Source organism: Diabrotica virgifera, chromosome 5, assembly GCF_917563875.1.
Source record: "Diabrotica virgifera virgifera chromosome 5, PGI_DIABVI_V3a".
Taxonomy (NCBI): Eukaryota; Metazoa; Arthropoda; class Insecta; order Coleoptera; family Chrysomelidae; genus Diabrotica; species Diabrotica virgifera.
In genome coordinates, this window is record NC_065447.1 from 29,297,975 (window position 1) to 29,323,063 (window position 25,089).

General features: G+C 35.4%; 1 protein-coding gene across 3 annotated transcripts in view; it reads left to right on the forward strand.

Moving 5' to 3' along the window:
- LOC114334761 (uncharacterized) overlaps window positions 1-25,089 on the forward strand; it is a 601,548-nt gene that overhangs the window by 51,329 nt on the left and 525,130 nt on the right. For 2 of the 3 annotated variants that reach the window (XM_028284875.2, XM_028284855.2), the window contains exon 2: window positions 7,708-7,743. In XM_028284875.2, coding sequence (XP_028140676.1) covers window positions 7,736-7,743 — 8 coding nt within the window. In that variant the 5' untranslated portion in view covers window positions 7,708-7,735. Of the gene's footprint in view, window positions 1-7,537; window positions 7,679-7,707; window positions 7,744-25,089 lie in introns of those variants that run through there. The other variant, XM_028284860.2, reaches the window with a different exon arrangement.

Here is a 25,089-nt window from a genome sequence, read left to right on the forward strand (position 1 = left end):
ACTATAATGTAACCTAAGAAAGCTTAGCAAAAATCTAATCAAGCTTTACTGCCAAACGATAATAAATTTTTAATAATACGATAAACAGTTACCTTCTAACATCTACTCTGTGCCATATTAGGACAGAACTATTGTTTACTTTTTTTTCTAATAAATTAGATGGCGAAATATGTAGCAGTGTCTTACGTATTACATAAAATACATTGGGCATTAATGGGTAACTGTCCGAGCACCGAGCACAAACCAAAAGTAAAGTGCTCCAATTTCTGTTGTGAAGAACAGCCGCAATGCGAGCGGGAAGTTTACTTGAACAAGAAAATAAGCTTTCAGGCCTTCGTATAACTGCGGATTCTTTTCACAGCTGGTAATAAGACAGATCTTGTATTTCTGTGCCACTAATTTTTTGTACTCGAACGTTAGCTGTCTGGCAAAACTATTTTTACAACGATAATATCTATTTGGACAGGAAAACCAAAGACCATCAAATGCATGTCGGGTTGTAGTGTTAAAGATGTGTGCGCTGCAACCAGTACCTTTTATGTTAACCCCGAGACTTTCCTTGAGCCTGGAATAGACTTTGTACCTCTCCGAAATTCGTATTACAGTTATCGCCACAAAAACCAGCCATCGTGCATTACTATATGGAATGCAAAAGTAGCTTCCTTAGCAGCAATGGAAAGTTCAATGTCTGCGGGTTCGACATTTTAGAAAAACGAGGTTATGGTAGATGAGCTTGCAATGGTACTTGCGCTGGTCTTGTGTTTCGATCACTTTAGATGGTCCTTGATGTCCGCTCTTCAATCAATATGTCATTTTCAACTTTTTTTGTGAATGTAGAATTTCGTTTTCTCATGCTGGCCTACATGCCGGCCGGGGTGTCGGTGTGGTTCAAGTTTGACCGGGACGCTAATGCAGACCGGCCGGGACTCTGGGACGGGGATCTCAAACCGGGACCTTCCCGATCAAACCGGGACGTATGATAAGCCTATTTATAAAGGATTTTAGTCCTTTTTGAAGTTATACTTCTTTAGGCACTAGGATGAATGTTTACATTCCCTGGCGCATGCGCACACCGACAGTATGGTATTAGTCACTACATCTTTATGTAGCGCAAATAAGGTGTGCGTGAAAAGAATATATTCTTAGTGTTTTTAGTAAATATATTTATTATAATTTTTGTGTCTTTGGATTTGTCTTCCTCGGGAATAAGATATTTTATAATAATAGTAAGTATATTTAAAGTATTTTTGTATAATTCACTTGGTGTATTAAATTTGTCAGTATGTATGAGAAATCTTGTAACCTGTCAAAGCAAAGGGAGTATAGCTCAGTGGTAGAGCGTGTGACCGGAGATCGAGAGGTCCCCGGTTCGAATCCGTGTGTTATCTATTTTTTTTATTTTTGGTATTGTTTTAATTAAATTTTTTGGAAAGTAGTAAGTAAAAATTAGTTTAATCTTTAAATAAAATACAAATAACCTGTTGAAAGTATATTTATTTCGTTGAAATCATATAATAGAAATATAACTTCTTACGTGAGTACAAAGTACACACACATTCTTTTTTTTTATAATATTTTTTTCACTGCCACCCTAAATAACATGCTTGTATCAACGGGTCTAGGACATTTCGCCGTCGCCGTTTCACCGTCGCCATTTCGCCGTCGCCGTTTCGCCGTCGAGCCATGTCGCCGTCGCCGTTTCGCCGTTGAGTCATTTCGCCGTTGAGCCATTTCGCCGTCGCCATTTCGTTGTTAGCATTCGTACTTATAATTTCGGGATGATCATTACTTGTACAGTGGAACCCCGTTAACTCGGATTAATCGGGACCGCGGCCGATCCGGGTTATCGAAAATTCGGGTTAGCCGGAGAAAATGGTAAAAATTAATATAATATGGTACGCTTACAGATAAACTCCGTTATAATTGTCACACAGACACTGATAAACCACGTTCGCGTTACGCACAAAACCATACATACAAAGCGTCGTCGAGAGTCTCATTTTTAGCTTTATTATTAGCTTTGCACCGATTGTCCAAACTGTATTTTGTTATCATTTTGAAACAAAATTCTTCGATTTTAGTTCTATTTTTCTTCCAATCTGATACTGTAGATGTACCGACACCATATTATGCTGCAATATTCGGCTTTATCAATAATTCTACTTAATGCTTCTAGTTTCTTTTCCATTGTCACTACAACATTTTACGTTTTGTTGCCCTTACGTAGACAAAAAACACGCAAACACAAAATCTGAATAGATTTTGTGTTTACGGAAGCGAACAATACGACTTTACTACATACAATACCGTCTCTGATGTTATGTTATTTAATAACAGTGATGACTAAGACCATTGTTAAAAAAGAATTTTAATAGTCTTTTAGTTTTTTCTAAACAATGCTAAGGCAGTTTCAAATAAATAAAGGATACTACAGGTGCCTGTTGTTTTCGATAACACGACAATGAATGTGGTGTGCCATGAGTCATTTTTACTATGGTATATGCAGTTCAAATTACACAAATATCCATTATCTCTTAAATATTATATTACATACATTTTTATTGTTGAAATGTTTGTCTGATAAAAAGCGGTCCGGGTTAGCCGGAGTTCCGGGTTATCGTGGGCCGACTTATCGGGGTTCCACTGTATATAAGTTTTGAAGGGTTTTCGAACGATTATATACATATAGGGTAGGGACGTTCACTATGAACAAATAGTTGCTGGAAATATGCCACCCTTGAAAAAGAAAAAATATAGGGACGCGGATGAGCGAATTTTAAGATTAGTCCGAAACTTCAATTCCGATGGAGATATTTTAGAATATCTTAGAGGACTTGCCCATAATTATGAAATGTAACTTTTTAAATATTTTTAATACTGTAAATATTTCATTTTTCAGACGAAAACGATGTATAGTTGAATACGAAAATATAACTTGGTTTTACTAGCAACATCAGCATTTTATTTACACTGACATTTAGTATAAAAAAAAGTTAATATGTTATCACGTTCTTGCGACATTTAGTATAAAAAAGTTAGTATGTTATCACGTTCTTGTAAACTTAACCAATGCCGGGATGGCGACGGCGAAACGGCCGACGGCGAACTGACTCGACGGCGAAACGGCCGACGGCGAAGTGGCTCGACGGTGAAACGGCGACGGCGAAATGGCGAAGGCGAAACGGCGACGGCGAAACGTCCCAGACCGTGTATCAACACCATACCAATCTCGCAAATTCTTCAACAATGTAGTTCTTCTTCGTCCTGGACTGCCTTTGTCTGCTATTTTTCCTTGCATAATATTTTGTAGCAACCTATATTTGGGACATCTCATTACATGTCCGAAATACCCCAGCTTTCTCTGCTTGACGCTTTTTATAATCTCAGTAGTTTTGCTGAGACGTTCTAGTATTGTGGAGTTTAGAATCTTCTCCTCGTGGGAGATTTTTGACGGACACTGTGCCTGTATATTCCTCATCTCTTTTCTATAACAGAAAAAAATAACATTACTGTTAAATAGAAAAACAATGCAAGAGTCTATAAAAAGGAGGACACATAATATTTAAAATGCGGATTTTTCTATCAACAACGTCAACAAAATCTCCAAACAAACGTCTGCTAAAAATATAAATAAAAATTCAAAATAAATAAATATATTGGTCTAATTATAATCCATTATCAAAATTCCCAATGCTGAAACATCTGAGTGACCACTAATAATTAATTATTTATCAATAATTGTAAACTCATATGACGCAAAATATGAAATAAAAAGAATTGTTCTTTAAATTCAATTCAATAGTTGATAGCTACACCCGTACACATCAAAATTAAAAATAATTAAACATTTTTGTGTTTATGTGTAAGATAATAAAACAAGTTTATTCATTATAAGGTGAGTATGTCTGAAGATTGCAAAAATTTTACTAGACTATTTTTATAATTAATATAAAATATGATATAATGTAATCAGTTACTAATGGTTTTATTATAGGAGCTCTAGATTAGATATAGAAACGCGTTTCTTCGTATTACTATAGGATGCATCGATTCTATATGACTGGTACGTTAGTGTCATGAGCGTCGCCAGGGTTATTTTCAGGGGGTGCATCTGAACTTCAGAGGGTTGCATCTGAAAATATACATTCTATTAAGCAATATATAATATACAACTATAATACATGTATAGCTATGTAGGTACCTGCTTTCCGGACGGGCGACTACGAACTCCCCCACGCTACTTAGGTACTTAGATAATATTTTTGTGAACATATAGCCCCAGTTTTTATTTTACTTTATTGTATTCAAAAAGAAACACAATTCCCAAAGCATGAGCGAAAATTTTAAATGATTAAATAATGAAACTATAACTATATAATCGAATAAAGTTTATTTATAAATCTACATTAACTTATATACAATAACAAAAACTACAGTTAAACAATATGGTGTGTTGTTCAATAAATTGCAAAACTCTGTCATTTTCTGGCATAATATTAAAAAGGTCATCAGAAAAAGTCACCAACATCATTTAGATCTAAATAAGGAATGCCGAAAATTAATTTTAAATATTTTCCAATAACAGTTTGATTTTTATATTCCGAGGAAAAACCTAAATTTTGAATTTTTCGGTACCAATTTTGTGTTAAATGAAATTTGCAATAAAAAATTATAATATCGGGCCACAATAACTTGGCTGCATTTTGAATTGCTATTTCAAAATCAGAAACTATTCGCTTCGGTTTGAAATTTAAATTCAAATCTGTACATATTGTTATTAATGTATCAAAAGTACTTTTGTACGATTGAAAATATTTATACTCTTACTTTCAACTATAATCAAATTTGGAATTTCCGGTCATTAAAACTTAATCCCCAACTTTCTCGGCGATGGGGCAGCAAATACTTGGGATTAATGGGCCCAGGTAGTTCGTGGGGGCAGTTAGATAACGCCGTTCCGGACAGTGAGTGCGATTGCACCCCCTTGCACCCCACTGCCGGCGCCGATGAGTTAGTGCATATTTATGAATTATTACACTTCTTTAAAATCCCTGGTTCTTACGACAGTTACATCAGATTTAATCACATTAAGTAGTTCCCCGTTGATTTTTATTGCATATGGCTGTCTCTCTAGTGCCTTTTTAAATAACTGGTCCGAGTAAACATTGAACAGTGTTGGCGACAAAATGCAACCTTGTCTGACTCCTCGTTGTATGGAGATTTTATCGGTGTATTTATCTTCAATTTTTACGATAGCAGTTTGATTCCAATACAAATTTTTAATGACTCGAATATCCTTGTAATCTATTTCGATATTTTTCAGTATTTGCATAAATTTTACATGCTGTACTTTATCGAATGCCTTTTCGAAGTCCACGAAACATGAAAATACATCTTTTCTTTGGTCACGGCATTTTTGTAATAGGATGTTAAGCGCGAAAATTGCCCCCCTGTTCCCATAGCATTTCTAAAACCAAATTGCTTCCAAATTGTTCCCAAAGTATTCTTAGGAAAATCTTAAGAATGTGGCTCATTAGGCTAATTAATCGATATTCTAAGCATTTTCTCGCATTGTGTTTTTTAGGTATTGTGATAAAGATGGATTTGAGCCAACCTGTGGGAGTCACTCCGGTGTTATATACTGAATTAAAAAGTCTTACTACTACTTTTAAAATGGTAGTTTTAGTTTTAAAAATAGTAGTAGTAGTACATACCTAAATACAGAGTGTGTATGTTCACTAGACTACAAAGAGTAAGTTTCCTGAATAAAATTTTTATACTTATTTCTCATTTGGTCTCTTAGAGATTTCCCAGCTGCGATCTAATAGCTGATATAGTTATAAACAAAAATGTGCAGCACTTTTTGTGTAAAATGAACTGTTCTCTTAGAAACAATGCTTGAAGCGACCGGCGATTTTGAATGTCAGCTACGCGCAAGGAATCAATTTAAATAAAATTTTGTATCAACTCCACGTTAAAAAATTCGATATTATTTGATAAGAGTGTCCTATCGACAAAAATCGGAATGGGTTTTAAAGATGAAAAGAGTTGCTTTAGTATACAATTTTTCATTTTGTTGCAAATGAAGGCAGTTTCAATAAAGCTGGTAAATAAATAAACTTCTTTTGCGTACGATTTTTGCCATTTTTTACGATTCTCATGAGATCAATAAAGTTTATTACTTCCACTGACGAGTCACTATGGCATTTTCATTGCTAGAGCCTAATCTTCAAAACCTAAAATGGGACACTAGAATATGTTGAAAAACGCTGAATTTAAACTTTAACATTACAAACCATCTAAAACATTTAAAACCGCTTCTTTTGCATTGCACTACAAGGGTGTTTTTCTAAATTACAAAACATCAGCTACAACTAATTCCATCTAATACCTTCATCTAATTCAGAATTTCTTAAAATGTATACGAAACCTGCACCCTTTACCTATCAAGCGCATTTTGATTTCGGGATATTTCAATGATATTGTAGTTCTAGAACATTCTAAATTTTTAATGTCTTCTTTTTCGTCGAGGAACTTTTTCTATATGAAATAAATCTGATGTAACTGTCGTAAGAACCAGGGATTTTAAAGAAGTGTAATAATTCATAAATATGCACTAACTCATCGGCGCCGGCAGTGGGGTGCAATCGCACTCACTGTCCGGAACGGCGTTATCAAATGCAAAATCCATAGAAAAATTTAATATACAGGGTGTTTTTTGGGTCGGAACATTTTTCCAATATTTGTTAATCCGGCCCTGGATTTTTTATAATTGTAAATAAATTAATTGATTGGCCACCTTAAGAAATATACGTGAGTTAAATATAAATAAATATACAGTGTGGTTAACAAGTTGTAAGTCGTATTTCAATTTTTTTCTACATCAAGCTCTCGCAATTCACATAATTTCAGAATTCAAATTCAAAATTTGACCAGAAAAATCATTTTGCCGAAAATTCAAAGTATACCACTAAATTTAGTTTTCATCCTCTTTTCAAATGCAAAATCCATTTTAAAAAAAATTAATGTACAGGGTGTTGTTTTTTGGATCGGAAAATTTTTCCAATTTTTTTAATTCGGACCTGGATTTTTTACAATTGTAAATAAATTAATTCATTGTACACCTTACAGAGTATTTGTGTACCAAATATAAAATAAATATATAGTGTGGTTAAAAAGTTATGAACCAAATAAGAAAATGGCAAAATAGATAAAACACCCGGTATCTTTGTTATTAATGAAGTAAGACCCATTAAGTATACATAGTATTTTTGAGACCGCCTAAGTGTCCTCTTTCTATAGTTAACGTATGTTACTTTCCCAATAAAACACCCTGTACCTACACTATATATTTACGCTGCTGAAAGAAGAATATTACTACTCGTCCTGTTTTCTTTTTAACGTAAAAATAAAATTAATTTATCATTGCTCGAAATTAAACACATTTTGCCTGATTGCTCTCATTTTACAGCTCTATTTACAATCTTTATTTTTAAATTTTAGACGTTATTTACCTTGTCAGATAACATTGTTTGAGGGATTTATTGCCATTGTAAAGACTAAATCCAGCAGAAAATTTTTAGTAGTCTTTTCACATTTTCATTAGAAGCAGTTACATTATTTTGTAGACGCGAATACGTTGTGTGGTGAAATTTTTCTGGTTTTCCTTTGTGAAAATGTAAGTACATATATTTTTTATTGTTCTAGGGTTTCTTGGAGAAAAGTTTGGGATATAATGGAATGGTAAGTCTCTTATTAAAAAATACGACTTAGACAAGGGCATTTAGCACTAAAAACACCCGAATAAATAATTTTTTAAATACAGCACCTAGAGACCTGCAGTTTTTTGAATTGCGTTCAGGATGGCGTCAGGAAAAAAGTCTACTATTCAAAAATGGGTGGAAATGCATAATTGCACTGCAAAGTGCATAAAATGCATCCAAAATTGCATAAATACAAAAATAAAGTCAAACTCAGTATAATAAGGAACAAAATTTATTATTTGGGGGTTTTTGGGGTCACTCAATACGATTACGCCATCAGAACTGACCACCGGATCACCTGGTGCCCAAGGTCACTGTAAGGGACGTCATCTTCTGGAGTTTCGATAGTTTTTGGCATTAAATCGATGCAAACGCGTTACTCGCCGGTTTTAGGGGTCGCTAAGTACGAATATGCCATCAGAATTGACCTCCGGAGTACCTGGTGCCCAGAGTCGCCACTAAGGCACGTCATCTTCTGGAGTTTCAAGGGATTTCGGCACTAAATTGATACAACTGGACTATTCGGGGGTTTTTAAGGTGGTTAAACACGAAGCTGCCATCAGAACAGACCACTGGATCACCTGGTGCCCAAGGTCACGGCAAGGGACGTCATTTTCTGGGGTTTCGAGGGTTTTCGGTATCAAATTGGTGCAAACGGATTACTCGGGGAGTTTTTGAGGTCGCTAAACACGCATATACCATCAGAATAGACCACCGGATTACCTGGTGCGCAATGTCACTGCAAGGGACGTCATCTTCTGGAGTTTCGAGGGCATTCGGTATTAAATTAATGCAAATGGATTAGTTACGGGTTTTTGGGGTCGATAAACACGAATATGCGATCAGAATTGAACTCCGGACAACCTGGTGCCCAAGATCGCTACTAAGGCTCTTTTGGATTTTCGAGTGTTTGCGGCAATAAATTGATGCAAACGGATTACTGAATGGTTTTTTGGGGTCGGTAAACACTAAAATGTCATCAAAATTGAGCTCCGGAGTACCTGGTGCCGAGGATCGCTACTAGGATACGTCATCTTCTGGGGTTTCGAAGATTTTCGGCATTTTATTGATGCAAATGGATTACTGGAGGGTTTTTGAGGTTGCTAAACACGAATATGCCATCAGAATCGACACCTTGTGCACCTGGTGCCCAAGGTCACTGCAAGGGGCTTCATCCTCTGTGCGAGGTTTTTCGGTACTATATTGACGCAAACCGATTACTTATAGGTTTTTGGGGTTGCTGAACACGAATATGCGATCAGAACAGACACCGGACCAGCTGGTACCAAGGGCACGCCATCTTCTTGAGTTTCGAAAGTTTTTGGTACTAAATGAATTCAAACGGATTTCTAATGGCTTTTTGGTGTTGCTGAATACGAATACGCCGTTAGAACACACACTGGAGCACCCGGTGCCCAAGGCACGTTATCTTCTGAAGTTGCGTGAGTTTTCGGTACCAAATTCATACAAACAAATTACTTTTGGGTTTTTGGGGTTGGTGAACACGAGTATGACTTAGATTAAGGATTCTGGAATATCTAGTGATTATGATGATCAATAATAACGCCAATGCATAATACCATTGTCATAATAGAATATAGTAAATCGATCTGGAAATAAATAAAGAAAAAATATTCTCAGATATAAAGTTTATATAAATTTTATATATACATAAGTAAGAAAATTGAATAGCACAGTCAGTCCCTTGCAGTGACCATGGTCACCAGGTGCCCCATGGGTCTGCTCTAATGGCATAATCGTGCTTGGCGACCTCAAAAATCCCCCGAGTAAATCATTTGCATCCATTTTAAGCCGAAAACCCTCGAAAATCCAGAAGATGACGTCTATTGCAGTGACCTTGAGCACCAGGTGATCCGGTGGTCTGTTATGATGGCATATTCGTGTTTAACGACTCAAAAACCCCCTGAGTAATCCATTTTTACCAATTTAATGCCGAAATCTCTCAAACTCTAGAAGAGGACGCCCCTTGCAGTGAATTTGGGCTCCAGGTGCACAGGGAGTCGGTTTTGATAGCATATTCGTGTTTAACGACCTCAAAACCCGTAAGTAATCCGTTTGCATCAATTTGATACCGAAAACCCTCGAAACTCCAGAAGATGACGTCCCTTGCAGTGACCTTGGGCACCAGGTGATCAAGAGGTCTGTTCTGATAGGACATTCGTGTTTAACCACCTCAAAAACCCCCTGAATAGTCCAGTTGCATCAATTTAGTGCCGAAATCCCTCGAAACTCCAGAAGATGACGTGCTTTAGTAGCGACCCTGGGCACTAGGTACTCCAGAGGTCAATTCTGATGGCGTATTCGTATTTAGCGACCCCTAAAACCCGTGAGTAATCCGTTTGCATAGATTTAATGCCGAAAATCATCGAAACTCCAGAGGATGACGTCTCTTGCCATGACCTTGAGCACCAGGTGATCCAGAGGTCAGTTCTGATGGCGTAATCGTATTCAGTGACCCCAAAAACCCCCCAGATTATAAATTTTGTTCCTTAGTATACTGATTTTGACTTTATTTTTATATTTATGCAATTTTGGATGAATTTTATGCACTTTACAGTGTAGTTATGCATTTACGCCCATTTTTGAATAGTAGACTTTTTTCCTGACGTCATCCTGAACATAACGCAAAAAACTGCAAGTCTCTAGGTGCTGTATTTAAAAAATTATTTATTTTGTGCTAAATGCCCTGGTCTAACTGGGTATATATGATTATTTACGAGAAAACAAGCTATCATAGTTTTTGGAACAGACATATAATAGACAGATTTTTACTATGACGTTTTATTCACGTGATTAGATGTTTAGTTCTGGATCCCGCGTACCAAAAAAATTGATTAATAGCAAGCTGAAAATTTGTTAATAGCTTAAGGGTGTCTGGTGTCCAGGTTAACACTGGAACAGGGGAAGTTTTAATTGTGGAACAGGTTAAAAATTTGGAACGCCAGACTACAAAAACGTCTCATGTATTTTGTCGGACAGAACTTCCAATTGATTTGATACCCTTTCATTAAACTCTCATGCAAAAATCAGACTGCTATTTATCACCAACTGGGCATTTTAATACGTTTGACACGTAGAACATGTCAAATAACAGGAATTACGTTGGTGATAAATAGAATTCTGATTTTTGCATGAGAGTTTTATGAAAGGGCAACAAATCAGTTGGAAGTTCTGTCCGACAAAATACATGGGACGTTTTCGGTGTCTGACGTTCCAAATTTTTAACCTGTTCCACAATTAAAACTTCCCTGTTCCAGTGTTCCCATAAATCAAAGTTTGTCCGTCTAGACACCGTAAAGCTTTTCACAAATTTTTAGCTTTCTATTAATCAACTTTTTTTGGTATGCGGGATTCAGACCTAATTTAGATATATTCTCATTCATCGTTTTGTAGAAGATTATTTTTGTCCTATAAGTCAGTATTTCAAATTACCATTTGAAATATTGTTAAATTTTATCTTACCTCCTTTTTACACTAGGAGAAGTAATTCAAATTTACCGCGCCGTAATGTTTGTTTGTAATTGGTCCAACCCAATCGCAGGCAAGTTTACTCCACTAAATTATGAAATTTTGAAACTGTTGTTATTTATGAAATTTTGCCGCTATTGACATTTAAAATTCATAGGTTAATTAAGTTATATCGATGATTTTTTGTGTTTTCTTCGTTATTCCTTTAATTTTTAGGTTTTTAGTCAGTATTTATATAAAAACGTTGTTTTTAGAACTCTTGGTAATTACCCTCCTCGACCTAAAAAACGTCAAGTAGATTTGGGTCATTTATCATCAAAATAGAAACAATGCATTATAAATATGTATAAACAAATAAAAGTTAATGATCCTAAAATGCAAATAAGAGCCATTTGTGAAGATTGTCCATTCAATAGTCGAAGACCGACATGGTCAACCAAAAGAAAATATGAATCTTGTGGTGTTCTAGTGATATTATTGAATGTAAATCTTAAGTTTACTCGTCTTGTTTAAAAACAAGGTGTAGATCAGATTCTTTCAACATCAGCAGGGCTGGATTTACATAATATGGGCTGAATGTGCTATAGCCCAGGGCGGCAGAATTTAGGGGACGGCCAATTTTGGTAAAAAAGTAAAAAATGACGGGGGGAGGGGGGCAAATTGTGGATAGCCCATGGGCGGCAAATATTCAAATCCGCTTCTGAACATCAGGCTACTACGTCATTGAATGCATAAAACGTGATATTATTGAGGAATTTATAACATAGAGTCTAAAAGTCAACGTAAAAAATATAATGTGATTGAGGGGAGGGAACTTTAACCGAATGACAGAATAACTATATGACGAAAATAAACAAAAAAAAATAAATTTGAATAACTATTCAAAAACTGGATTAAGTACTACTACTCCACTTGAACTGTCAACTCTCTAAAAGTTAAAGTTTTCAACCTAATAGAAATATTAAAAATATTGAAAAATAATAAAAATATTTCTAAAAGATATTTAATTAAAATTTATTGTACCATTTTCCTGGTAACACCTCCATGGCTTCTAAAAATTGCAAGCCAGATGGATGCTGAAGCGACGAAGACAAGAGGGAATTCTAAAATTTTCAATTCACGACCCCGTCTGTTCAGCTGGTAAATTTCAACGGAAAATGGACCTATGCTACTCAAAGGAGTAAAAACTGATTTCACAACTTTCTGTTTATATACCTTTTCTGACCGTATATTTTGATGATACCTAGAACAATCTAGATTTTTAATATTTCTTCTTTTTTCTCAACAGCCTTTTTCCTTATGAAATAAATCTTAAGGAACTGTCGTATACAAATATAGGCTGCTTTCAGCCTATGGCCATATAATAACCGTGAGTTTCTTCATTTTCCTTTGTCGTTTCTTGTTTTCTCCAGTTCTCTATTTTTCTGTCTTATCATTAACCCGAAACTGATGATTGCATTTAAAGAAGATAACATTCCTATTCATTTCAGTGTATGTGATGACATGACAATTTTTACTACAGTATCGAATAGTACAGTTGATAATGTGTAATAATAATGGAATATTAATTAAGATTCAATTATATTTAATATTATTAATTGTCGAACTCAACTACTTTACCATCAAATATTCTGCGAAATATCTTTCTTTCTCAGGCTTCCAGTCTATTCTGCATTGTTTAATTCACTGTCCATATCTGGATCCAATATAGCATTGTGGGTTTAATTATCGTTTTGTATTATTATTTATATATATTATTATATATATTATATATATTATTATATACTCTTATTTTTGTATTACGCAATATTGCTTTAGCCTTAATTATTTTGTTCATAGCCCCAGCGCATATATTACTCTTGGTCAGTCTTAACTGGATTACTGCTTCTTCCTTACATGTCTGATCGACAAGTGTATCTAAATACATAAATTCGTCCACCCTCTCAAATTCTACCTCTGATCCATCCTCCACCTCTATCTTAAAATGTCCCCACCCTATTTCTTTCTTTTTTTCTCGCAATTTCCATGTACTTGGATATTACTTGGTTATTTATATTCACTTTCAGTCCAATCTAAGCGCTAGCCCGAAAAAGTCTTTTTGTCTTACTTGCCAGTTCTTCTCCATTTATTGTAATGAGAATCACATCATCAGCACACGCCAGGCATTGACGTTCTTTCTAGAAGAGAGTTCCGGACCTATTTATTCCACTATCCCTCACAATTTTTTCCAGAGCTACATTAAATAACGGACCATGGGTCTCCTTGACAAACCCCTTTTTCACTTCGAATTCTTCTGAGACTGTACCATTGTATTTCACAGCACAAATGGTTTTTATAAGTGTCATTTTTACCAATCTTATTATTTTTGTTAGTAAATACGTTTTTACCGTTTTAGAGTTTCTATTACTTTATTTCGGTCTATCGAAGAAGCATTGAAATAACAGAACAGTACTTTTTACTATACTGGAATGTTAATGTTGTATTCATAGCAATGGATAAGGATTTGTTTCAAGATAAAAATTTTATCGGTTGTTGAGCTTCCCTTACGAATTTATTTATTTTTAGCGTATGGCTTAAGTACATCACAGAATATATTTGGATTTATGCATTATACAATGCATCACAAACAGATATCCAGTTTTTTTTATATATTCGATTGACCCTTCGGTTGCCACTACAAAGTCTATAGGGTCGCCTGTGTATGCTCTGCGTGGGCAGTCCTGAACAATGTGACTGATCGTCTGTCTTGCAGCGCCGCAGTCACAAGAAGGCAAGGGAAGTTTACCCCATCTGCAGAGGGAGTCGGCGCATCTTCCACAGTTTCTTCGAATTCGATTAAGGGCTGCCCAAATCTTACGGGGGCGTTCAAATTCGCTAGGTTTTCCTATGATGTCCGGTAGATTATGGTAATGCGGATCTGTCTTACTTTCCCAATCTTCTCTCCATCGAGTATTTAAGTCAAAGTTGGATTGCTGCAGCGCTTCAGCAGATTGTAGAGGGGTAACCTGGATCGGAGACGGTTTCCAAATATATCAGGGATGTCGTTGTGGACTAGAAGCTGGCGACTGTCTATTATTTTGTTATATTCTTTAACCAATGCATGTTCGCGGCGTAGGTTGGGTGGTGCTATATTACTAAGGGTAGGTAGCCACTTTGTAGGGGTGGACTTAATTGTGCCTGTTATACGCATAGCACGCTTTAGTTGGGTGTCGACCAGGTGAGTGTGCTTTCTATTTAGCCACACTGGTGCACAGTATTCTGCCACCAGATATGTCAGGCCAAGAGCAGAGGATCTTAAAGTTGATGCTGTGGACTCCCATGTAGTGCTGCAGAGTTTCTGTATTATATTGTTGCGTGTTTTCAATTTTGCTGCTGTTTTCGTCAGGTGTTCTCTGAATGTGAGCGTTCTGTCTAGAGTAACCCCAGGGCATTTCGGGTATTTATTGAGTTTCAACAGCTTGTTATTAAAATACACTCGTAATTCTCTGTTTGCCAGCTTGTTGTTGAGATGGAAAGCTGGTACTTCAGTTTTTGTAGTACTTGGTTGTACTCTCCATTTCTTAAGGTATTCGCTGAGGATGGATAAGTCATTCGTGAGAGTGATTTCTGTAGTTTCTAAAGATTGGTGACTTGTTGCAAGGGTCCAGTCATCAGCATATCCAAACTTTCGAGATTCGGTTTTACCCTTACAAGAACGTTTTTCCCTTAAGAAATTCTCCCGAGATTCTTCTCTACATATTTTACAGTCGGTTTTTGATAAAAAACTTAAAGATCTTCAAAAAACTTCTCCGGTGACTCTGTAGAGCGATATATTATATCTTTATTTGCAGAGAAAGATATAAATAAATAATAAAAACTACTCTTCGTAGTACTAGCCTTGCATAGCGAACATACTCACGAACGTTCTTTCCCCTAAAAAACCCGAAGCAAATTAAACCAATAAATAAATTTAATTAAATTGAAATTCTTGTAGAACAAGCGCTAATAAAGTTGTACCGATCCATTTTTATCGAAACCTGCTTGTGGTACTTCGCTAGCCGCCGTCTCTTTGGCGTAATAGGAATAAATCTCCTGGGTCATGCCGACGTAACCTTGCTCAAATATCATTGGCCTCAATTCATGCACAACTGGGCATATATGGAACTCGGCGGTTAGTGCGCCAGATAAGCGATTGTATCGGTGAATTATTCCGCGAGAGTGTACCGTCAGAGAATAGTGGTACCGTTGTGGTGGTCGACTGCGTGCACTTTTATAGACCAGGTCATTTAGAACAAAAAACACCGGAATAAATCGATTTTTAAATACAGTACCTATCGACTTACAACTTTTTGCATTGTGTTCGAGATAGCAGCAGAAAATAAGTGTACAATCGAAAAATGGGTGGAAATAAATAATTGCATTTCTTCTTCTTCTTCTACGGCACTACAGCCCAAATTGAGCCTTGTCCTCCTTTATTTTTTGCTTCCACCCTTGCTTGTCTGTGGCTACTCTTCTCCATACACAGACTCCTAAAAGGGCTTGTGCGTCGCTGTTTACTGTGTCTTCCCAGCGCTTTCTTGACTTTCCGACCGGTCTCTTTCTCTGCATTCTAGCATTCAGTGCTTTTTTTGGTAGCCTATCCTCTCCCGTTCTTATCACATGTCCATATTATTGCATTTACAATGCATAAAATTCTTCTAAACGTGTATAAATATATCAAAATCAGTATGTTAAGTGCCAGATTTTATTACTCATGGGTTTTTGGGGTCTTTGAACATGATTACTCCATCAGAACCGACTCACGGAACACCCTGCTGCCAAGGGTTACTTCTAAGGCACGTCATCTGGACTTTTTAAGGTTTTTGGTACTAAGTTGATGTAAATATATTAGTTTGGGGTTTTTGGGGTCGCTGAATATGCATACGCCATCAGAACGGACCTCCGGAGCACCTGGTGCCCACGGTCACTGCTGAGGCACGTCATCTTCTAGAGTTTCGAGGATTTTGGCACTAAATTGATGCATATGGATTACTCGGAGATTTGTGGGGTTGATAAACAAGAATACGCCATCAGAACTGACTCCAGTAGCACATGGTGCCCAGAGTCACTGCTAATGTACGCCATTTTCTGGAGTTTCGAGCGTTTTCGGTTTTTGGAGGTCGTTTCTGATATCATATTCGTATTCATTAACTCTAAAAACCTTTCGAGTAGCCTGCTTGCATCAATTTAGTGCCGAAAACCTTCGAAACTCCAGAAGATGACATGCCTCAGCAGTGACCCTAGGCACCAGGTGCTCCGGGGTCGGTTTTGTTGACATATTCGTATTCAGCGATCCCAAAAAATCCCCAAGTAATCTGTTTGAATCGATGTAGTGCAGAAAACCCTCTAAACTCCAAATGACGTGCCTTAGCAGTAACCCTGGGCCACAGGTGCTCCAGGGGTCGGTTCTGATTGCGTATTGATATTCAGCGACCGCAAAAACCACCCAATAACAAAATCTGGCCTTTGATATACTGAATTTGATATGTTTATGCACTTTTGGATGCATTTTATGCGCTGGAAATGCAATTGCGCATATCCAACCATTTTTCTCTTTTAGACTTTTTTCCTGACGTCATCCCGAACACAAAGCAAAAAGTTGCAAAACGATACGTGCTGTATTTGACAATAATTTTTTTTTCTACATAGCCTGGTCTATTATTCTAGTACTAGTCAAATGCGAGTACAATCACAAATAAAAGCGCAAAACTAGATTTTTTTATACACTGATTAAAACGAAGAAGGAACCACGAATTCATTTAATGTAAATTGTTTATTGTAGGAACTTAAATATGTACGTCCACCGACATATAGTTTTTACAAATGAAAAAATAAGTTTCTTATCTTCGGTTTTCTTGTATCCAATAAAAAAGCAAAACTCGAACGCTACAAAATGAGTTGGTAAAAGCTACGGGTAATCGACTTCACGAACATGGGTTGAATGCATGAAGGCCAGCTAGAGTACCTCCCCCTACACCCCGCAGAGCTAGACGCTTGTTTGCAGAAACACTTTAGGTTTACTTGTAGGTTTTTTGGGTAACTGAATCCAATGGAAGTGGTCTGGAGGCCCAAATATTGTGCGTTTAATTGTTATTAACAAATTATGGTAAAATTGGGTATTTTTCAGAAATTATTAGAAGCCCTGTGAATAAATTAATAGTGTTAAGGTCTTCTCTGGTGTATTTTTGGTCGCTGAATCGAATGCGACTAGTCGCGATTACTCAAAATATGTTCATATTTTGTTAATAACAAAATAATTGTTTATTCGCCGAAAAGCTCGAAATAATGCGCTATCTACAGCAAGTTTGTAGTCATTTCCATAGTATTTTTATACGCTAAATCGATTGCCACTAATGTGATCGTAAAGTCGTGATAGCTTAAACCACGTTTCGACTTTGTTATTAATAAATTATTGCAAAAATAACGGTTTATAGTATGTTTACTCACGGTTTTTGCTCTATATTAAAAAAAAACCACTTGGATTGACATGAAATTTGGCATACACGTAGCTAACATGCCAAACAAAGCAAAAGGTATTCCCCGAATAGTGTTTTTATCCTGGGGTGATGAAAAAAGAAACCCTTAAAATAAGTCTGGAAGTCGATAAACTGATTAATTCTAAGCAACTTTTGTTCTATAGAGTTTTTTCACTAAGTCAATACTTTTCGAGTTATTTGTGAGTGAATATGTTCATTTTTCAACAACAAACCTACGTTTTTAGACGATTTTTCGCAAATAATTCAAAAAATAAGTATTTTTTCAAAAAGAACTTTCTGAGAAAAAATATAGACTATAAAAAAGTGAAAAAAATGGTGTATGTGTGGGTTCTGTAGACCCAGTAGAAGCGGAGTTGTAGCTAATGAAAAACAGTCAGAAATATTCGTCAAACTCCAAATCGAATATTTCAACATAAAATAACCAAAAAATGAAGCACTTTTTAAGGAAAACTCATTACAACTTTTTTAAAGCTTTTAAAAAAACTTCATTCTTGTTTTTTGAAAAAGTATCTATTATCAAAAATAAGCAAGTTAGGTACGCTCAAAATAAAGTTGGTCCCTTTTTTTTGGTAAAAAAAAACGGGAAAATCACTCCCTAATTACCATCTCAAATGAAATTAATCGTTACCGCTTCACAAGTTGCTTTACTTATGTTGTATTTATATCGACACCCCCATCGAACAAGGTTGTAACTCAGTTTTAGCGATTTTACAGGAGAGGCAAAAAACGAAAACATGACTTTTTAAAAATTTGTAGCGAAATGATTAGACTCATACACTAATGTGGTATGATATTTATATAGTGTGACCAACTAGCCCGAAAAATCCGGGACATGGCCCGAATTACGAAGTCCTGTCCCGGCGTCCCGGACCAGGCTTCCGGGCCATCCAAATTTTCAACGTTTTAGTAAAATTATATTTTGAAATTTTGAATACGTTATTCTTCTAATTCACATCAAATTGAATTGGTGGGACGAAAAAAAGTCGACAATTTCTAGAGTTTAATTCTAATACCACATCCAAAACGCATGCATTGTATGTCGGTGGACTTTTTTTCGTTTCTGTATTTTAATTATAATTTTTAGAAGACGATACATTTTTTTAGAAGACATTTTTTTTAGAAGACGATAATTATATGTATATTACGATAATTATACGATAATTATCGTCTTCTAAAAAAATGGCCCGATTTTCATTGAGAAGTCCCGGATTTCAGGTATTTTTTTTCAGCCTTGTCCCGGATTCGGCTGAATTGGAGTTGGTCACACTATATTTATATCATAATAAGGGATTACTGTGAGATGTATGTTTTGTAATTTTAATAACTATTGAAAATCTTGTGTTTGATTGAGATACAACCTTGAGATTAAACATGAGTATTCCTAGAAAAAGGTTGTAAGTCACCTAACAACCATTTTACACTCTCTCTGTTAATTATTTTTCCCGTTTAACTATTAAAAGGTTGTATGCTTTCAGTTATTTGCAGTAGAGCTAGGAGAAAATGAGTTTTTAAGGGATATTTAAACAAAATATCAACTAACAGTTTTCATAATTTTAATTGGAAATTATAAATTTTACAATAATAATAATATTCTATCACTATGAAAAAATCATGGTATAAAATATCTCAGATTTTTCGCATTTTTATTGCGTATCTGTAAATATTTAATTCTAGACCATTTTACTTGATTACTTTAGTTTTTTACTATTAATATCTACTTCAAAATTAACATGTGTGTCCTTAAATAGGTTAAAATTCAGAATTTCGTTCTGATTTAATACAGTTACGGATTTAGGCTTGCCTGATGCTTTGGCATATCGTATCATGGTTATCCATTGGTCTGGAGCATATACGACTTAATGTTTTTTTCCGTTTTTCTATAAGGGCATGCATTGAATCACCCTCGTTCTGTGAATGTGCTATTTCGAAAAATACATGTTTAATGCTAATATTACACTGTTTCACTATATAGAAGTATGTCGCAAAAACTATTCTATATTTATTTTGTCCGCCGCAACTATGAAAATGGAAAAAAGTATTTAAATCCTTTTTTTATTTTCATTTCGATAAATTGACTTATGAGATACACCATATGTTTATAAATACTTAATAAATTAAAAATACGTGCAACAAAGATGTAACTCATTTAACAACCTTGTTAATCGTCAAGTATAAAGAAATTAAATATTTAACATAGGGAGTATCCAGTGTTACTGCCCTTTTCACGCTAAAATGGCACACGTAAGTTAAAATACAACTTTTTTCAATGGAGTATTAGCCAAACTATTGAGAATTGGACTATGTCATTTATATTGACGTGTGCGCAATTTTTTGCTGAATTCGCCTGTGTTGAAATCTGAAAATAGATGTAACTTGAGTTACAACCTTGTTCGATGGGGGTGTCGATATGATCTATAAGTTTCATCAGTTCGAAAGTGCTTATAAAATCACCAAAAACGTTTTTTTTTGTTGAAAAATGAACATGTTCAATCGTAAATAACTCAAATAGGTTAAAAAACTGTATAGAACAAAAGTTGCTTAGAATTAATCAGTTTATCGACTTCCGGACTTATTTTAAAGATTTCTTTTTCATCCCCGAAAAGGGGTGAAACTCACTCCCAGGGTAAAAACACACATCGGCACAATATCACTTGTTTTGTTTGACATGTTAGATACATTTATGCCAAATTTCATGTTAATCCAAGTGGTTTTTTAAAATTTAGAGCAAAAACCGTGAGTAAACGCACTATAAACCGTTATTTTTGCAATAATTTATTAATAATAAAGTCGGAACGTGGTTTAAGCTATCACGACTAGTGCAATCGATTTAGCGTATAAAAATACTATGAAAATACTACAAACTTGCTGTAGCTAGCGCATTATTTCGAGCTTTTCGACAAATAAACAATTATTTTGTTATTAACAAAATAAGAACATATTTTGAGTAATCACGACTAGTCGCATTCGATTCACTTACCAAAAATACACCAGAGACGACCTTAACACTATCAATTTATTTACAGGACTTCTAATAATTCCTGAAAAATACCTAATTTTACCATAATTTGTTAATAACAATTAACCGCACCATATTTGGGCTTCCAGACAACCTCCATTGGATTCAGCGACCCAAAAAACCTATAATACCACTATCAAATCACGGCGAGTTGGAATTTCCCACGGGACCCCCTATCTTACGACTAGACTACTAGAACTTACGACGTTAAATGGCTTGTTAAATTAAACAATTTTAATATCAAATATAGCTCTGACCTTTCACATTCATGTTTCAACCGCCTATAATTACTCTAAATAAGAGCAAATATTACTTCATTCAAAAACCCATTCATCTTTAAATAAATATTTGACAAAAATTGTTCAATGTATTAGGAAAATAACTGTGTTTGTTACCAACGTGGGTATTTAATTTTTCCATTATTAACACCTACTACTGATAACACTTTGGTTATATACAATCAGTGAATTCACCTACAAATTACAAATAGAAATTATTGGTGGTCTTATATCTGGATGTCATTGTTAGAGACAATAGTAGGTGGAAAATTTTAATCTCAATTTGATACGAAAATAACTTCTTTAAATGCAATTAAATCAGAAATCACAACGCAGCATCATTATTAGCAGATCTTGGATTGATCTTCTTCTACTTCTTGTAGTCCCTATCCGTTTTGGATGTTGGCGATCATCATGGTAATCTGTATATTGCACATTGCTGCTCTAAAAATATTTGTGGCTGTTGTGTTGAACCACGTACGTAGATTTTTTAGCCAGGAAATCCTTCGCCCTTCTGGTCCCCGTTTTTCTTGTATTTTTCCTTGCAAGATTAGTTGCAGCAGTCTATATCTTTCACTGTTCCTCATGATGTGACCGAGTCATGATGTGACCGAGTCATGATGTAGTTGTTTTTATTGTGGTTACCAGCTTTTTTGGTTTTGTATTTTTAGCAAGTCATCCTGATTAGTAACGTGGTCGGTATAAGATATCTTCAGTATTCGAGGATAAAGCCATATTTCAAAAGCCTCAATGTTCTTGCAGGTGGCGTCTGCGAGAGTCCACGACTCAACTCCGTACAACAATATAGGGAAGATATAACATCGTAGTAACCTGACTTTTATGGTTATTGATAAATTATGACATTTCAATAACTTAGCCATTTTTTGAAATGCAGATTTATCTATCCTACATTTGATTTCTATTATCTACTAAATATATGATACCTATCCACTGCTTCTTGAAAGATTTCCTCAGAGTAGATATTAAACATCAGTGGTGATAGTATACATCCGTGACGGATCCCACGTTTGATTTTCATCGTCGGATTCTCCTGCCTCTGTCCTAGGGCTTCCAATCCCGCAGCCTGAGTTCAATCCCGGTATTTACGGAACTACGAATTTTCAATCCCGCGGGATCTCGGTGCAAGTAACAAATATCGAAAAAAACAAAAATCTATCTTCAACTGAAAATTGATATAGTTTACTTTAATTATTTAGTTGCTGTTAAATTGAAAATGTTTGCGAAGAAAACACAACATATCTAAAATGTCGTCTGCCAGCAGCAGAAAATGGTCCTTTCTGCTTCCACACCTGTCGGCGGTATTCCTATTAAGGCTTTAATAAGTAAATGTAAGATATTTTCCTATTGACCCCTCAGATTCATGGAGTCATTTCTTTTCTTTTTATAATGGACTCAAGTCTATTAGCTCGAGATGGTGACGGGCAAAGTACATAACATGCTGACGATATACTTAGTTAAATCTAACTCCTGTTGCAATGTAAGATCAAGATCAGAACTGACGTTTCTTACTTGATAAGTTTCTTCCTCATCATTGCTGTCAGGTGAAATTCTCCTGTCAGGAGAAGAATTGGTACAGAACGACAACTGATGTGCACAATTAAACAGAGAAAAACGGCATACCTGGGACACATAATTAGAAATGAAAGATATCAGTTTCTGCAAACCTTAATTGAAGGAAAGATCGAAGGAAGAAGAGGAGTGGGCAGGAAGAAAATGTCATGGCTCCGTAATGTCAAACAATGGACAGGACTAAAAAACATAGGAGACCTAATACATACTGCAAGGGATAGAGAAAAATGGTCAAACGTGATCGCGAACATCCATTAGTGGATTGCATAAGAAGAAGAAGAAGAAATTAAAAGGCTGAAGTTAATTTTCGTTACAAAACCATTAATTTCTATTTGAAGTAAACTTTTCTGTGTAAATCCCGCAAATCCCGCGGATCCCGCGGCTGTAATCCCGCATCACGCGGGATTGGAAAATGATGCGGGATCCCGCAATACCGGTAGAGGTCTCGGTATTCCGGGATTGGAAGCCCTACTCTGTCCGGATAGATGATGTTTGATTCCACTACAGGTTGCTGATAATTTTTAAATCACAGGCGTTTATACCAATATTGGTTAATAACCCCGTCAGCTTGTCGTGCTTTACTGTATCGAACGCTTTATGGTATTCAATGAAACATGCATAAATATCGCAATTTACGTCTCTACATAAGCATCGTTGAAATAGCACTTGTATACTAAATAGAGCCTCTTTTGTACTCACTGCATTTCGAAAACCAAACTGTGTTCCGCTGATTTTTTCTTCGCACAGTCTATATATCCTTTGATGTATAATTTTTAGAAATAATTTTAAAATGTGGTCATTAAGCTGATGGTTCGGAAATCACTACAGGATACGAATTTTGTTTTCTTTGGTAAAGCAATAAACGTCGACTTCAGCCATATTCTTGGTATATTTACTTCCCTTAAATATATGTCATTAAATATTTTTGTTAGGCTCTGAGTACCGTCGCGTCGGTGTTAAATAGTTTTATGAGTTCAGCATATGCATTGTCAGGTCCAGGAGCTTTGCCATATTTTAGTTGTGATATCGCTTTTGGCACTTCCTCTGATGTAATTGGTAAGTGGTCACCACATATGTAGGATGGAGGTTGTTCGGATTAGTATCGTCAAAGAGTTCTTGTATGTATTTTGTCCATATTCAGATTTATAAGCAACAAAATTGACAAATTTCGGATTGGAGCCCAATAGGAAAGAGAAGAAGAGGTAGACCCCGAAGATCATGGAGGGATGAAGTCGACGAGGTCATGGAAAGACGAGACCTTGGAGATGAAGAATGGCAGAACAGAAACGACTCGAGGCGTTGGCTGAAAGAAAGAAGGCGGCGACAGCTGTAATAATCCTTATATACAGTCTGTCTAATTTACTTACCGTTGCACGTCATTATCTACGTTAGAGATCTAAGTTGACATTGTTGCCCAATTACAAAAAATTCTTGAATTTATTTTAAATCAAATACATCACATAATTTTTGCGGAAGTGGATTATATAGCAAAACAAATTAATATCCAATGTAAATAAATAAAAACTTTAGAAATAGAAAACAAGAATTAAGTTATAATCTTTCGTTAAACTACATAATAAAAACAGTAATAAATATAATAAAACAAGTACTTACAGTAAAGAATAAAAACAAATATGAAGTGTCATCACCGCAACTGTCAAATAAATGTTACCAATTTATGCCAAAATATCACCTTCGTTCGATTACAGTTACAGTGTGTTCCGAACAAAAAATATGCTTCATAAAAACGCTTTATAATCCATTTATACAAATTAAATGAAACATATTATTGTGTATTTCTTTAAGTTAACATTATTAGAAATCTGTAAATATTATTTCTACGCGTACATAATAAAATATGTCTAGTGGCTGTAATTCCATTGCTCTCGGAAAAATGATTCTAAAAAGAACACACCTACCGCCTAAATATTTCGTGTTGGTATCATGTGACGTCACGGGCTATGACGCGGATGACGTGCAACGGTAAGTAAATTAGACGGAGTATAGATAGATAGAAAATTGAAGAAAAAATTTTTACTAAAAAAGGCAGAAATTTTAATATACAGGCAACATAGGTATATATGTAGGCAACATAGGCATAGGCAAATAACTTATTATTAATTTATTGTACAAAGCGAATCAACTTAATATAACCTTAACACAAATATATTTACACAACATATCATTAGTATCATAATAAATTAATAACTGAATAATTGTTAATTATTAACTAAATATTGTAGCCACTTAAGATTTTATCATTAACAGCTACAATTAAATCACTTAAAATTTGTACGTTGAAAATGAACATTCTACTTTGACAGATGTAATTTTAGCATGTTTCAGGGCGGATAATAAATTTGGCTCAATTTGTAATTACTCGGAAAATTACCCATTCGAAACTTTAGCAACATTCGATAAAAACAAAAAACCTTCAT